The sequence below is a fragment of the Corythoichthys intestinalis genome, chromosome 13 (genome assembly GCF_030265065.1).
Source record: "Corythoichthys intestinalis isolate RoL2023-P3 chromosome 13, ASM3026506v1, whole genome shotgun sequence".
In the NCBI taxonomy this organism is placed as follows: Eukaryota; Metazoa; Chordata; class Actinopteri; order Syngnathiformes; family Syngnathidae; genus Corythoichthys; species Corythoichthys intestinalis.
The window spans coordinates 11,221,910-11,239,887 of record NC_080407.1 but is presented as its reverse complement, the minus strand read 5'-3'; the positions used below and the strand labels follow the sequence as shown (position 1 = coordinate 11,239,887).

At 41.8% G+C, this 17,978-nt stretch overlaps 1 protein-coding gene across 1 annotated transcript in view; it reads left to right on the top strand.

Annotated features, from left to right (window-relative positions):
- snd1 (staphylococcal nuclease and tudor domain containing 1) overlaps positions 1 to 17,978 on the top strand; it is a 317,379-nt gene that overhangs the window by 260,856 nt on the left and 38,545 nt on the right. Inside the window, exons 19-21 of the mRNA XM_057854783.1 lie at positions 5,440 to 5,566; positions 5,881 to 5,950; positions 10,782 to 10,895. Coding sequence (XP_057710766.1) covers positions 5,440 to 5,566; positions 5,881 to 5,950; positions 10,782 to 10,895 — 311 coding nt within the window. The remainder of the gene's footprint in view (positions 1 to 5,439; positions 5,567 to 5,880; positions 5,951 to 10,781; positions 10,896 to 17,978) is intronic.

Below are 17,978 nucleotides of genomic sequence, written 5' to 3'. Positions count from 1 at the left end.
TGACCTGAAAAAAACTACGATGGTATCTGACTGCCACTGTTACAGTTTCTGTTATATATATATATATATATATATAACAACTTTAGTAAGGGGGAAGTGTAAATAAATTTTAGGATTAAGATGTGTTATCAATTAAAAAATTAAAAGTGTTCGTTGGCTGTCACTGAGTAGCATTTGCGATCGCTACACAAAGCTAACTAAATTACCCCCAAGAACGGTAAGAGACGTAGGACAACCAGAGGATATATAAGAAAGACAGGGCTGATGGTAAAGGATAGCTTGTTGAAACCGGAGAATGTCATTCAGTTGCGTCGATAAAAAAAAAAAAAAGCTCAAGCTATGCTTAGGTCGGCTCGTTTTTTTTCGTCTTTTTCAGCCTTCGACACTAAAGCCATCTCTTTAACTGAACATTTTTATGTTCTTCCACATCTATGCCAGTCAATTTGGCACCAGGCACATCATTTTCGGAGAGAATTGGTAGGTTTATTGCTGTAAACATCTCCTTCGTACACTATTTCCAATCATTTCCTATTAGGGACAAACGGTGGCTTGTCCTAGCTTTGTCCCTGCTTAGCAACAGTAGCTAATGCCATGAATATTAATGAGCGGAAGTGACCTGTTGCTTGCGGTACGCCATTGTGACACACATTATTTAATGTCAAATAATTATTTCTTTATGTGGGATTTTTTCCCCACTGAATAAATGCACTTGTATTGAAGGTTGGATTTTTCTCTTTTTTTCCCATTATGGTCCCATATGATTTAGAGAAAAAAATTATGAGTAGCACACATCATTATTATTATTATAAATCCAATAATTATGGCGGGCAATGTATTTCGGAAAATACGGTGGTTCATCACCTGTATTTTAAGCCTCTTGTCTTCCAAACTGTATTGGTTGAGTTTATCACCACTAATTTTGTCAGATTGATAAATTTTATTCGGTTTGTTGCCACATTTGAAATAAAAATAGTAGATACACAGCCGCCAGTAATACAGTGGCGAAAAGCAAGCTTTCTCGAGTTGTTCATATATGATGATATTGCACGGAGAGATTGCCTGATGGCACACCGGGGAATCGCGTGGCCTTTTGCCACACGCTTTGTGGAATTTGATTAAACGGCATGTATGAAAGCCCTTAAAGCAAAGGCAGGTAAATAATCCCAATAAGACAAGAGGCCAAAGAGCAACAGGCTTGGCGTTCCCAGTTGATGAATTACCTCATGACGCCCGAGATTTTCCACATTGAGATTGAAAAGACAGGAAAAGCTCCGGCTTTTGAAGAGCTACCTGCCCGGAGGAGGATTGGAGTGATGGGGGCTGCTTCATTATGTGATGAACAGATGCTGCGCATAAAAGGCGGAAGTGTGAATAATGTGGACCGAGCGGCACCTGGTCCTAGGGCTCATTACATGCGGAAGTGAGCGCGAGATGGAATGGTATGTGCCTCACAGTTTGGGAATCCTCAACGTGCAGTTTTTTTCCCAGACTGAGATGATGTCATGAACCGATCTAGGCGGGATCGACCGTGATGGATTTATAGTTAGAGCAGACGTGACAGAACTTGACTCGGGAAGTGGCCGGAGCGAATCTCCGGAAGCGCGCGAGAGGTCGTAAATCGGCTCGTTAAAGGCGGCGAACCGCGGCGACGCTTGTCGGCGGCCTTTGACTGCATCACTCGCGGCTATAATAATCATGTTAGCGCCGGCGGTCAAGGCTCCAGCTATTTATGACCTCGAGGTGGCGTCGGACACTGTTAACTCAATCAGAAATTGATGGCGGGTGTTGCATGCCCTAAAATAACAAGCTTTGTCAGTTTTTACATTTTTGTTTATTTTCTTGTTTTGGGACTCCAGGCAAAAATTGAGTGGTAAGGCATCCATTTTAGATCCGCATTTCCATCAGCGAGCACCCTCTTAAGACTCATGTCTCTGCTTTCTGAGTCTAAATACGTCTGATGTGCAACCGTGCATAAATATACACTCCACGTGGACCTGAGTGGGGCTAAGTAGACCAATAAATCGAAGGGTTTGTAGCTTTTCCATGAAATTTTGAGGCAGCCGCATTCTCCAAAATGGCTCCCAGTCCCCGCTTACCCCAGTTGGCGTTTATCCTTCCAGTTAATAAAATCATCGCGCCTGTCTTTGCACAGATAACCCCGCACCTATTTACATACGCTCCCCGCTCAAGGTGTTAATGACGACGCGGTGCTGCCGCAAATGACCCAAGAAAACTCACTCGGTGCGTCTTAAAAAACAAACACTGCATTTGCGAAGGTTACTTGGGGGCGGATTGAAATTGAAATGAGGCCGCATCGCATTAACCTGGCGGATTTAAGAGACGGAATGTTGCCGTGAGTAATTGCTAGACTGACGGCTCTGTTGTCATGTGTTTACACATGCGGCTTTGGCGTGTTTTCCGACAGGAATTATCTAATAACGTGTCTATATTCCGACATGGGGCACTTTGGCTAACAAGCTTCTTCGGTTGGTGCATTTTCAGACTGAGCACACAAGCAAATGATGATTACAACTACGATACAATACCTTTAAGTGTATTTCTTTCCTATTCTCAGTGATGGATCCTTAAAGCATACGACAGGAGAAAAAAAAGTCTTAAATAGCATTATTATGTAGATTAGAATCATATTTTGAGACGATTCGACTATATACAACAATTAAGCAAAGCGCAGATGACGAGAAATTAGTCTTTTAATCTGCCGGTTAGCCACGCCTAGCATTACAGGGCTCTAGCGTCCCCAACAGGTGGATGACGTCAGCGGGAGACTGGGCTCATCGGTTTTACTATTCAGCCCATTGAGGGGGAATTATTCAGAACGAGGAAAACGCAACGAAGAGAGCTGCAAAATGTCATTGTTTCAGTCTCTCTACTCCAATATTTTTACAGGATATTCTTTTTATCCAAGTATTTTTCCACAATAGCTAAATAAATGGCTTGAGAAGGACCGGTCAGCCCGTCGAGGGGGAAGTATTCACAACGAGGAAAACGCAACAAAGAGAGCTTTCAAAATGTAATTGTTTCTGTCTCTTTACTTCAATATTTTTACAGGATATTCTTTTTATTCAAGTATTTTCCTCAATTGCTAAATAAATGGCATGGTCATGAAAAAATAACAGTCTTGTGCTAAATGGAATATGAAATAATAAAAATGCACTTATTCAGGACGACATGGCAAAATTACTCCATAATGGTCAAAACTGCTGACTTCACCTTTACTGTCGCACTTCCCAAACGATATTTTATGACACCTAAATCGGACATATGTCATTTCCCTTCCCCGGCTTCGGAGAATGTAAACAAACCATGAGGCGTGACAGCTAGCCGACATGCTAACCCGAACCGAGTGATATTTCAAAGTCTTCGAAGCGGAAAATCACACATAACTAGCCCGGATTATTTGACATGACGACTGGGTTGTCGATTGCCTTCACGGACCGGCAAACCGCCCGGCGGAGAGCAATTTACAGCTCGTTCCTCGGAGGAGGGCGGCTGCAGTTGTTGTGGAGCTAACGTGCAGCTAATGTGCATGAGGAGAGCTTTTTACATATTTTTACATACAAACGTAAATAGTCCTTTATTTAAAGAAAGTTTGTAGTGTTTACTTTGTAATCGCTGTATTCGTATTTGACATAATACAAAACAAGATGTTTACTCACTTCCTTGTAAGTCCAATGGTCCCACAGTAGTAGGGCTTGTTTTGGCCAATATCCACAGTGAATGGGAACCTTTTGAAACTCCAAAATGGCGCCTACGACTCTCCCTCATACAACAAAATTTTTCTGCAGCCGTTTGGCTGGCGTGATGCGAAAAATAAACGTATTAATCTGCAAAATCAGCTGAATCCTTAGTCCTCATACACAACAGTACGGCTGTATAGTGAAGAGGACGCCTTCAACCGTACACGTCACAGCGCCCTCCTCCTCAATGCAAGACCGAAGCCGGAAGTCACTCATTTTCATGGCGCGGGATTCAAAAAAACTAAATAAATATAGCGATCGCTTCCACACACATCCAAGCGGTCCATATCATTCAGGGGCATAAAATACCGCGTGTATTATGAAATAAACATGCTTTTTCTTGTCACATGCACTTTAATGCAGAGTTATACTTCGGCGTCAGACCTGCGCTGTCAAGGAAGACCCGATTTACGACCCTGTGCCGTAGCCTGACACGCTCCTATTGATTTTTCAAACCCTAGCGTCAGCCTAGCGTAACGTCAGCGCATATGACGTGGCGGAAATGGACTGTGATTGGTTCGCTCAGACTGTTGTTTCCGGTCCAGCGTGAAATCACCGCCATTGTAAAACATTATTTTTATACACGCAAAAATGGACCAAGCTGACGGGAGTATCATCGAAGAGCAAGTCTCGTCAAGACATATTATGATTGCCAAATGGAGATGTTAGCGATTGGGGGGGAAAAAAAAAAAAAAAAATGGATGAACCACCGAGACGTGTGTGTTCGGAATCGAGTGGCCACACGAAGCGGTGACCCAGTCGGCCAAAAACTGCCAACTTTTTATCACTTTATGTAGTATTTTTGATTGGTGCACTTCATCATTTATTGTGTAGTACGTGTACATATGTTTGCTGTGAGTCTGTGACTTATTTACGTGTCACACTTCAAGTATATGAAGAATAGAGCACAGGTTTGGTGTCAAAAGAGTTGTTTTGATCTTTAATTTTCAATAACAGACAGTTCACACACGATACATCATCACTGATTGAGAGTGCCTCGGTGCTTTTTATGATAACGTTAAAATCAAGGCTCCCAATGCAGTTTGGGAAGTTCCATAGACGCCAAAAATCTGCTATGGCTGGTTGTAGGACACGGCAAACAAATTGGGCTGGAGGGCTTTGCAGACCTTGGACGCAGTGCTCGACGCCAGTTTGAAGCTAGCCGCCACAGCTAGCTGTCTCCACCAGAGTCTAAAACTCTCTGTGCGGCATCAAAACTCACCAGACCGCCTCGAAACCGTCTTCTGCGTCACCTGCCCCTCAACATTTGTATTATCAACATTTATTCAATGTTGATGAGCAGAAGATTAACATACTAGCGTTCCATCTTGCATTGTATTTTTTCTCCATTAAACTAGACTAGCGGAAGTCAACAAGCATGCCCCAAAACCATACAAACATAACGCCACACCCCTCTAGTGGCTTGGCGGCGAATAACAGAGCAACGCGTTCCCTCACCGCAGAACTATCGAATGCTCATTGACGCCGTAATCACTTCGCCATCACCGCAACGCAGGAGTATAACTCGGGCTTTAAGCTAGGGTTGTTCTTTGCTACATTTCCAATTGAACCTCAGGATCTTTTTGTTCTTGAGTAACCTACCCTTGGTTTACTGCATCTCTTATTAGCCCACGCACTTGTGTCAGATGTCTGATCGACCAGTGTGTTTCTTTCCCACTAGGAGCCCAGTTGGAGAATCTGATGGCCACCATGAGAGCGGAGATTGCTACCCAGCCCCCCGTGGAAGGAGCCTTCGCGCCACGCCGCGGTGATTTCTGCATAGCTAAATTCGCAGAGGATGGCGAATGGTACGTCATTTAAGTAGCAATCCAAGCCTACGTTTTTATGTCTCTCTAAGAACCCCAGACTTAATTTATACCTCGTCTCTAGTTAGGCTTGTGAGTGCAGACAGCCACGGGGTGTAATTAGCCTGCCAACAGCGCTATTGGACCACTCTGGCTTGACACACACGTTTAGATATGATCACCGCAGGGCAGGACTTGAAATAGGTCTTTGGTGTTGTGCTACCAACATGAATAACAGAGCAATTCAGACTGAGGAAATGAAAAACAACCAAATCTGAAGCGGAGAGGAAGAGTGACAGACATATTTTGTCTCGCAGGTACAGAGCCCGAGTGGAGAAAGTGGAGTCACCGGCCAAAGTGCATGTTTTCTACATCGACTACGGCAATGTGAGTGATGAAAAGTTATGTCAATCACACTGTTAAGTCATTGTCTGCTAAGGGTGTAACGGTACATGTATTCCTATTGAACCGTTTCGGTACTTGGTGCTCGGTTCGGAACGGACGCGTACTGAACGAGTTTCTGACGTAATGTAACCCTTACTTTTCGAGGCTGTGAGTCGATCTGCTTAGTTTCTTTGTGTAGATTGTATTTACTCTGTCTTCTCTACTATAATGAGGACCAACACGGTAGGACAGTAATAAACTTCAACGGCGCGACAACGTGGCCGCCGCGACAACACAGTGAAACGCGGCCGTTAAAGTCAATCAGCCATTGCACACCAGTCGCAGTGCAGCCGCGTGTTAGACGCGTCCCAGAAGCGGCTCAACGCGATGCACGCGAAAATTTATTTGACGTGAGACGCGGCCCTCCTACGTCAATACTACTAGCTAGCAGACCGGAAGTCACTCGTGTAAAAATACGGTGGATCCGGTCGATTTTCAAACTAATATGCAATCGTAACCCACTTTTTGATTCCATCAGATCTCTTGAGTGGTAGATCGGGGCACAGTTGACTTGTCTTTGTTGATTTACAGTTGTCTTCTCTGCTATAATAATAACCAACACGGCCCCGTGTTCAATACAAAACCCTCCTACCACAACAAAACAAGGAGGAACTAATATTCACATAGGAACTAAAGTTATACAACATAAAATATACAATATAAATGAATACTAAATCACATTTGTAAAATACAAACACATAATAAAATAAAAAATAATAATGAAGCCCATTTAAATAAAATAAATTGAAATGAGCTAAAACACCTGTAATTAAATATTAAGAATAATACAGATCCTGCTTACAGAATTAAATTTATTAATTTCTGTGTGGCGCTTTAACTTGAGAAAATCCACCAATAAAGCTTTTGAAAACCGTTCATAAGAAAAAAACAATGATTCATTGAGGCATTTCATTTGTAAAATACATGTTAAAATCTTTGTCATTGGGATTGCTCTTCTCTTTAGCACAGGACTTCTTTTTTCTTCTTTCTTTCAGAAAGAAGGCTGACCAATACGCGGGGTCTGAAAGGCAAATTGTTGTTGGATTATTATCTTTAAATACCTGCTACTTTTTGAGCAGAATTCTAGCTAATGCTCCGATTGTTGAAATCACAATGGTGTGTAATAAACAACTAGCACATTTATATTTTGCATTTTGTTTTCTTACTGTACCGAAAATGAACCGAATCGTGACCTCAAAACCGAAGTACGTACCGAACCGAGATTTTTGTGTACCGCTACACCCCTATTGTCTGCCATTGATGGCGATAGACATCCAATCCATTTGAAGTGGGAATGGATTGTGCGTCCACTAGCGCCAAAAAAGCAAGAAGCCTAGGGGTCATTTCTCACGATGCTTTGGTGATTACTAGAGGCGTGCGAAATTTCCAATTTGGCCATCAAAGATTCAAGAAGGATTCACAAGCATCCAAATTCTGATTATTTAATTATACCACGTAAAGCGGAACTAAAACACAGTCAATGCATCAATAACGATTTCTAATGAAATCGTAGCCTCTGAATCGTAAACGAATCGTTAAGTGCCCCAAGATTCCCACCTCTAGTTTTTACTAGAGGTCGACTGATATGTCAGGCCGATAAATGGAATTTTTTACAACATCGGCCAATTAACAACAAAAAAAATAAGCCGATAAAAAAGTTTTTTTGATCAGGCATCTGTATGGGCAACTCTGGTCGCCACTGACAGACGTTAGGACCCTGGAAGGACCCTGCTACAGGAGGCTTAAGGCTTTTCTATTTTTTAGAATATTGTCAGTTTTTATTAAATCTTGCATGAGCGAATATACAATGTTGCTTTAGCCCAGTGGTCTTCAAACTATTCCAGATTGGGCCGCAGTGGGTGCAGGATTTCACTCCCAACAAAATAAGACCACATCGTTTTTTCACCAATCTGGTGTTTTATAAGTGTAATCAGTTGATTGCAGTCAGGTGCTGCTTGTTTTATTAGAAACCTGATTGGTTAATAGGTCTGTATGATCCGAATGAACAAAAACCAGGACCCACAGCGGCCCTAGAGGACCTGTTTGGAGACCCCTGCGTTAGCCTGTTAAGGTGTTTACTGAATGATCCTTACACTCTAAATGTAACTCATAGTATTAGTGTAGCATTCGTGTTAGCATTAGCTTAAGCATGGCGAGCATCCGCTTTAACTCTCACTTATTTGCATCTCATCGTGACGCCTTGGTGGGTTTATTTATTTGAAAATAATGTACTGTTCTCGCTGAGTGTGTATATTCATTAAAAGAAGTGCTGCGTTTGTTGGTTTGGTAGCACTAGACCGAATTAATCCTTGAAGTCTCAGGTCAACATTCTAAATTTGAAACTGTTGAAGCAATTTTTTTTATAATCTACGTGCGTTTAAAAAATACATATACAATGCTGGCAGTAAAAAAGTAAAAGTATTGGCACCCCTGCAATTCTGTCAGATAATGCGTAATTTCTCCCAGAAAAGGAATGCAATTACAAATGTTTTGGTAGTAATATCGAAATTTATTTTGCTTTCAATGGAAAAAAAACAAAAGACAATTGGCGCGGGGGTGGGGGGGGGTGGCTGGGGGGGTTCATATTTTACACAAAACTCCCAAAATGGGCCGGACGAAAGTATTGGCACCCTTTGTAAGTCATATGATGCTTCTCTAATTTTTGTAATTAACAGCACCCGTTACTTGCGTGTGGCACATAACAGGTGGTGGAAATAACTAGATCACACTTGCAGCCAGTTAAAATGGATTAAAGTTGACTCAACCTCTGTCCTGCATCCTTGTGTGTACTACATTGAGCATTGAGAAAAGAAAGAAGACCAAAGAACTGTCTGAGGACTTGAGAAGCAAAATTGTGAGGACGCATGGGCAATCTCAAGGCTACAAGTCCTTCTCCAGAGACCTGAATGTTCCTTTGTCTACCGTGTGCAGTGTCATCCATAAGTGTAAAGCCCATGGCACTGTGGCTAACCTCCCTAGATGTGGACGGAAAAGAAAATTGATGAGAGATTTCTACGAAAGATTGTGCGAAACGTGGATAAAGAACCTCGACTAACATCCAAACAAGTTCAAGCTGTCCTGCAGCCAGAGGGTACAACAGTGGCAACCTGTACTATCAGTCGGCGTCTGAATGAAAACGGACTCTATGGTAGGATACCCTGGAAGAACCCACTTCTGACCCAGAGACATAAAAAAGCCAGGCTGGAGTTTGCCAAAACTTACCCGAGTAAGCCAAAAACGTTTTGGAAGAATGTTCTCTGGTCAGATGAGACAAAAGTAGAGCTTTTTGGAAACAGCATCAACATATAGTTTACAGGGGGGAAAATAAGGCCTTCAAAGAAAAGAACAGGGTCCCCACAGTCAAAAATGGCGGATGGTCCCTGATGTTTTGGAGTTGCTTTGCTAACTCGGGTACTGGACTGCTTGACCGTGTGCATGGCATTATGAAGTCTGAAGACTACCAACAAAAAATTTTGCAGCATAATTTAGGGCCCAGTGTGAGAAAGCTGGGTCTCCCTCAGAGGTCATGTGTCTTCCAGAAGGACAATGACCCAAAACACACTTCAAAAAGCAATAGAAAATGGTTTGAGAGAAAGCACTGGAGACTTCTTAAGTGGCCAGCAACGAGTCCAGACCCCAACCCTATAGAACACCTGTGGAGAGATCTGAAAATTGCAGTTTGGAGAAGGCACCCTTCAAATCTGAGACCTGGAGCAGTTGCCCAAAGAAGAATGGTCTAAAATTCCAGCAGAGCATTGTAAAAAAGTCATTGATGGATACTGGAAGTGGTTGGTCGCAGTTATTTTGTCTAAAGGTTGTTCTACCAAGTATTAGGCTGAGGGTGCCAATACCTTTGTCCAGCAGTGTATATATAGTATATCGGCTCACAAAATCTGCTTTGGATATCAGCATCGGCATTTGAAAATCTCATATCAGTCGACCTCTAGTTATCACCTCACGTCTCTCGACTCTAACAAAAGACTCTTGTCTCCCCTTTGTCTTTTTCAAAAGAGACACATTTACAACCGGGGCGCAAGTCTCTAATACGACGTCGATAAATCTGGAAGTGTTTGATCGGTAGCAAATGTTGAAGGTGTTCTCCCTCTTGACTCCGAAGTGCCCTGATCACATTAGTCTAATATACGTGGTCTCGTTAAAGCAGCGCCGCACTTTTTAATGGCACTTTTTCGCTCTGACTTTTTGTCACAATTGTCTCTGCTGTCATTCCTTATCTTGTTCAAGTCGAGACATTTAAGCGTTTATTTATTTTATGACCTCATTGATTGCTAAAACTATTTTGCCCGATGCTTATGAATGTCCAGTTTCGTACACTGTGGCAAAATAAGTTTTTATTTTGTAAGTTACATTTACTTAGAGCCATATAAATGTCTATCAGAGATAAATATGTCGCTAAATATTCATCTTTTATTGGATAAAATTGCAAGTGCCTAAAAAAGCGCTCAGTGTGAGCCGCTAATTGCTATCATTTGCAACTTTCATTGTAGGGGGAAAAAAGACCCCCCTCACTCCAAACAAAAAAAGTTATTTTCACAAGTCTGCCAAATGTCTTTATTCAGATGCATAATCACAGCAATCAGGGCTAATTGTCACGGCTGCCGCATTGTCTCAGCGTGAACTTGACTCGTGTGTCGGTGGCAGTTTTGACTCCAGGCCCTCCGGCAGCTGCAAAACCCCGGCTTGACATCCGTCCTAAATTGACACAGAGGTTTTGCACAAATTCTGATCAAAAATGCAATCCCTGTCTCGTCGCCAGAGAGAAATCGTGTCGTCCACACGCCTCGCCGCCATACCGCCAGCTTTCAGCACCAGGACGCTCCCAGCGCAGGCCACGGAGTACGCCTTCGCTTTCATCCAGGTGCCACAGGATGTAAGTAATATTTCTCTTTAACAGATTGGTTACAATGAATTACAGCAAAAACTAGGGCTGTCAAATGATTAGAAATTTTAATCGAGTTAATCACAGCTTAAAAATTGATTCATCGTAATTAATCGCAATTCAAACCATCTCGAAAATATGCCATATTTTCCTAAATAAACTAAATTATTGTTGGAATGGAAAGATAAGACACAAGACGGACATAAACATTCAACATACTGTACATAAGTACTGGATATGTTTATTATAACAATAAATCCACAAGATGGCAAATAACATTATTAACATTCTTTTTGTTAAAGGGATCCACGGATAGAAAGACTTGTAGTTCTTAAAGATAAATTTCAGTACAAGTTATAGTAATTTTATATTAAAACTAGGGCTGTCAAAATTATTGTGTTAACGGGCAGTAATTAATTTTTTAATTAATCACGTTAAAATATTCGACGGAGTTGACGCACATGCCCCGCTCAAACAGATTAAAATGACAGCAGTGTAATGTCCGCTTGTTACTTGTTTTTTGGTGTTTGGCGCCCTCTGCTAGCGCTTTCAGCACAATGACTGAGCATGTTGTTATTATTGACATCAACAATAGAGACCTACTAGTTTATTTTTTAATAAAACTAAAACATAAAGAGGGGTTTTAATATAAAATTTCTATAAATTGTACTAACATTTATCTTTTAAGAACCACAAGTCTTTCAATCCATGGATCGCTTTAAGAGAATGTTAATAATGTTAATGCCATCTTGTTGATTTATTGTTATAATAAACAAATACAGTACTGATGTACCGTATGTTGAATGTATATATCCGTCTTGGCTTATCTTTCCATTCCAACAATAATTTACAGAAAAATATGGCATATTTTATAGATGGTTTGAATTGCGATTAATTACGATTAACTAATTTTTAAGCTGTAATCAACTCGATTAAAAATTTTAATCGTTTGACAGCCCTAATTAAAACCCTTCTTAATATTTTCGTTTTCAGACACATCGTTTTTCTTTTCTTTTTGTGTTAAAATTTTTTTTGAGGGATAGGAATATTATTTTTGTTGTGCTTTCACGAAATGATACTGTAGCGACGTAACTGTTCCGCCCAAATGCATGATGGGAAGTTGGGTGACCATGACTATCAGTGGTGGCTGCAAATGGTATGCAGCAAGGCCTACACAGTATGTTCTGCGTTATGTTCAATTAGGTGTGTTAAGAATGAGATCGTCTCTTGCTCCGCCCAAATGCATGATGGGAAGTTGGGCAACCATGACTATCAGTGGTGGCTGCAAATGGTATACAGCAGGGCCTATACAGTATGTTCTGCGTTGTGTTCAATTAGGTGTGTTAAGAAAAAGATCGTCTCTTGCTCCGCCCAAATGCATGATGTGAAGCTGGGCAACCATGACTGTCAGTGGTGGCTGCAAATGGTATCAGTTATTTTAGTAGTCAATTAATCAATTAACTATTTAGTTTGAATAATCGAGTCATCGGATTAGGAACATATAATGCAATGCAGAATAAGTTTTAAATCTAAAACTAAGGCTTGCTAAGATTGCACTTTCAAAAGAGCATTAAATGCTACTACAAAATAAAATTCCAGAGTGTTTCTTCATGCTATGCAGAATTGCACTTTTGTTTAAAAACTAAAATACCTGCGCTTAGCCTCAAACTGTATTAAAAATAAATAAATGAGGAACTAAGTATACAACAGAACAACTGGCTAACTTGCATAGCAAAAGCTAGCTTAAATGCTATAAAATGCTATTGTTTTTACAATGCTCTTAGCAAATCATTCAAACACGTTTTCCCACAAAAACAGCTAAATATTTACTCACTCATTTTATTAGGTACACCATGCTAGTAACGGGTTGGACCCCCTTTTGCCTTCAGAACTGCCTCAATTCTTCGTGGCATAGATTCAACAAGGTGCTGGAAGCATTCCTTAGAGAGTTTGGTCCATATTGACATGATGGCATCACACAGTTGGTGCAGATTTGTCGGCTGCACATCCATGATGCGAATCTCCCGTTCCACCACATCCCAAAGATGCTCTATTGGATTGAGATCTGGTGACTGTGGAGGTGTGAGTACAGTGAACTCATTGTCATGTTCAAGAAACCAGTCTGAGATGATTCCAGCTTTATGACATGGTGCATTATCCTGCTGAAAGTAGCCACCAGAAGTTGGGTACATTGTGGCCATAAAGGGATGGACATGGTCAGCAACAATACTCAGGTAGGCTGTGGCGTTCCAACGATGCTCAATTGGTACCAAGGGGCCCAAAGAATGCCAAGAAAATATTCCCAACACCATTACACCACCACCACCACCAGCCTGAACCGTTGATACAAGGCAGGATGGATCCATGCTTTCATGTTGTTGACGCTAAATTCTGACCCTACCATCCGAAAGTCTCAGCAGAAATCAAGACTCATCAGACCAGGCAACGTTTTTCCAATCTTCTATTGTCCAATTTCGATGAGCTTGTGCAAATTGTAGCCTCAGTTTCCTGTTCTTAGCTCAAAGGAGAGGCACCCGGCATGGTCTTCTGCTGCTGTAGCGCATCTGCTTCAAAGTTCGACGTACTGTGCATTCAGAGATGCTCTTCTGCCTACCTTGGTTGTATCGGGTGGTTATTTGAGTCACTAGCCACGTTTACATGCTGACTTTTATTCATACCGATTCAAATCATTCCGAATGGAAATTTCAGATCAGCTGTTTACATGTCACTTCATCTATTCCGATCTATCGTTTACATGTGTCTGCCTTTATTCCGAAAGGACGTTTGACAGCTGCCGTCTGACATGCGCAGATTAATCAAAACAAAGCGTCACGTTGCAAAACATGGAGATCGATCGTCAGAGTGCTGCTGTTTTAACTTTAACCCACTTGTTGTGTTTGTGGGGTCGTATCCGCTTCTGCTGTTTTGCTCTTTTGCCTTGTGGTAGCCGGTTGTCAGCGTTTTCCACCGATTTCTAATCTGGTCAACGCTCCGGTCTATTCCGGCTTCGTGTAACCTCTCGTGAACTTTTTTAAATAGTTCACTGTTCCTCGTTTTACGCCCGTCTAAGCGAGCAATAAATTAAATTATTTTAAAGTTTGAATTAAATACAATCTTTCCGCCGGACTCCAATTAGGTGCGCTGTGCTTGGAAGCCATGTTGCAAGTGACGTTACTTACGTCACCAAGTGACGTCACCACGTCAGTACGGAGCATGTGCAGAAAGAACGCAACCAGACACCATTCCGCTTCCCTGTTAACATGATTAATTTTACTTCTAATCGGTTTGGGAAAAGGAATATTCCACCCCTGTGAATCGGAATGAAATTCCATTCGGTCTGGGCCTGTTCATTCCGAATGAGGTGTTTATATGGAACACATTTATTCGGTTTGAACAAATATTCCGATTGTAATTGGAATATTTGGCTCCATGTAAACGTGGCAACTGTTGCCTTTCTATCAGCTCGAACCAGTCTGACCACTCTCATTTGACCTCTGGCATCAACAAGGCATTTCCGCCCACTGGATATTTTTTCTTTTTCCGACCATTCTCTGTAAACCCTAGAGATGGTTGTGCGTGAAAATCCCAGTAGATCAGCAGTTTCTGAAATACAGTGGTACCTCTACATACGAAGTTAATCCGTTCCAGGACCTTGTTTGTAAGTCGAAATGGTCGTATGTCGAGCAGGATTTTCCCATAGGAATACATTATAATTCCATTAATTCGTTCCACAGCCCAAAAACCTGCACTAAATCCTTAAAAAATACTGCTGGTGCTATTACAAATGGCAATTACACGTAGCAAAACAAATAAATTATAAATCAAAATTGGAATAATGTAATAAAAAGAATAATAATAATTCCTGTAATAGTGTAACGAATCGGGTTCTAATAAGGCGGACGTTTTTTTGTGTACCTGAACGCACCGCGGGGCTCACGTGCCAGAGACGGACCGGTGAGCTTGAGTTTCACTTTCACTTTGAATGTTCTCTTGAGAACACCATCAATTGCGGCAGACAGCAGGCGTTTTGTGTTGAATAAGTTGTGAAAGAAATGATGAAAACGTGGCGAAGCTGGCGATTTCTTTGGAGACAATAAGAATTGTCAGCTTAATTTATAAAGACTGGCGAACGATGGTCGGAGGAGGACCGTGGAGATGTATTGTTGAGCCATTTCACGGATGCCCACCCCACGCTCATATTTTTCTGTCATTTGCATCTTCATTTCGAAGGTAAGCATCAACTTTTTCCTTGTTTCACCACCTGTACCAACCTTTTCTGAAACCTGTGTTGATTTGTCACACAAGAAAATCCTCCGTGCATTCGTCTGCGGTGCTGCCATTGTCGTCGTATTTCGAGCATGTCGTCGGATGTAGAAACAAATGGCGAGTCAAATTTTACGTCGGATGTCGAAAAGTTCGTGTGTCGAAGCGATCGTATGTAGAGGTACCACTGTACTCAGACCAGCCCTTCTGGCACCAACAACCATGCCACGTTCAAAGTCACTCAAATCACCTTTCTTCCCCATACTGATGCTCAGTTTGAACTGCAGGACATTGTCTTAAACCATGTCTACATGCCTAAATGCACTGAGTTGCCGCCATGTGATTGGCTGATTAGAAATTAAGTGTTAACGAGCAGTTAGACAGCTGTACCTAATAAAACCGGTGAGTGTAGTTATAAACTAAATTATGAATACATGAAAAAAGAACATAAAAGCACAAACAAAAATTTAGTTTATGTTGGTCTTAACTGGGAGCAGCTGAATTAAGTCATGTTAAATTAGTGTCTTATTCACTGTTGCCACTAGAGTAGAGAGCAGTGTATCGACCGTAGTCAATAAAATTAAAGCAGCAAATTTTGATTTGAAGCTTTTTTTTTCCAAATCGAATTATTCTAATTAATCGCATAATCTTTGCAGCACTAGACAGGACTATGGCAACCTATTAACGTGCCTTATACCGATCATAAGAAACGACATGCTATCATAAGCCAAACTAGCATCACCTTATTTGCTTCAAATCTTGAGTGCATGTTTGTATCCGTCCTCCCAAAATATGCCGACAGTGTCTCCAAAAAAATGTGCTTGGTCACTTGGTGTGCATTGAGGCGTGCTAACACTCGTCCCTAGAGTGGGTATCTCCTGAAGGGTGAAGTGGCCCATCTGTTGCTGAGCTCACAGGCGTCACCTATACTGCAAACATGTGCCCGCACACACAGTGGAAGCTGACAGGCGCTCTCGCCTTCTCCTTTTGTGCGCCCTTCACCTCAGCAGAGTCGTACGCTGTCGCAGCCATATCCTGGGCGCAAATAAATGTGGCTCTGCAGCTGTTGTATTCGGACGGAAATAAAAGCGGTCACCTTTTGAAAAGCGAGCGCCACCGGCGTCGTTCCCACGACAACGCTCTCCTCCGCTGCTCTCTGTTAATTTGCCAAAGTAGCGCGCTTGTAAAGGTGACGCACAACAAAATCAATTTTTTTCTTTTTTTTTTGTAAACAAAACAGGCTAGCGAAGGCCCCTCGTCTGTTGCCTCGCTCGGAGTTCATAAATCAAATGAAGTTAAGCTAACGTAACCATGTCAATTAATTAATTGGTAATTAAAATCGGCATCATAAAGGTTTTTAAGAGCCTTATTAACTCACGCTTTTTATATGTTGTGAAAACATTTATAAGACCGTCCGTCATAAAAACAAGGTGACTGTCGAGCATCAAGGTGTGTTTAAATGATAAGAATGCTAATGAATTTCCATTACCTTGTAACTACAGTGGTATGAAAAAGTATCTGAACCTTTTCGAATTTCTACATAAAATCACCATCAAATGTGATCTGATCTTTGTCAAAATCAAACTGATGAAAAAAACAGTGTCTGCTTTGACTAAAACCACCCAAACATTTATAGGTCTTCATATCCTTTCATGAGGATAGTATGCAAATAATGACAGAAGAGGGAAAAATAATTGAACCAGCACATTTAAAATGTTGTGCCCCCCTTTGGCAGCAATAACTTAAACCAGACGCTTCCGGTAGCTGCACATCAGTCTGGCATATCAATCAGAACTAATCTTGGCCCATTCTTAGCCACACTAAAGCTACGTCTACACTAGGACGAATAACGGCCTTAAACGTGTAATTAGTTTGACTATACGGCATGTCTGCTACACTACTATGCCTATTATCCGGATTAGTTGTTGGACGGATAATGTAGATGGGTAATATTACACGCCGCGTAATATGGACTGCTGCTGGGACAGCGACAGCCAAACCAGATGGGGTTCCGCTGGCGCCGCCCCAGCAAGACCAAATCCCGCGCGTTCACTCCGGTGTTAACCCTTTGTACTGACTCCATTTTGAACGGTTTAAAGAAGGCTCACTGAAAACAGGTTGACAATTTATACGTTTACAATGATCAAAAACAAGGCAAAACAGACGACGGAGAGGCAATGTTGGATCCAAGGTCCGTAAAACAATGGATAAATCGGAATGTCCCCGAGAAGCGACAGTTGTTCGCTAAAATATTCAGTCTTTTAAAAGCTGCGGTGGAGTGGGCCAGGCGGAAGGCATGCTTGGGTGTTGTCTTGGGATCATCCCTCTGTGGCAGGTTTGGGCGGTCATCTTCGTGCCTCATCCTTCGTGGCTGGCCAACGCATGTCTTGACGTCCAAGGCGCCGCGCTATCAAGTTGTTGTCTTTATTGGGCGAGAGTGTTCTGACCCCAGTTGTTGACTTCCTTTCCTTCGCTTATCAGGCGAAGGCTGATAAGGTGATCCACTTTACTGCGTCAAAGGGCATGGAGTGACGTCCCTCAAACTATGGTTAAATGCTTTACTATGATGAATGTGTGAGACTAATGTAGACAGTTATATGGTGTCTAACTATTAGACACTATTCCCCTTAGACATTAAGTATTCCCTTCATTCCGTACAACAATCGAATACTAAGTAAGTGATGTCATGCCGTCATTTAGATTAGTTGAATTTTTCTTTTATACCAGACAATGTGTTTTAGGCTGTTTTATTTACCTGACATGTTTCGGAGGCGGAAGTAGTCGGCATCGTAAACAATGGAGGCGGATGAT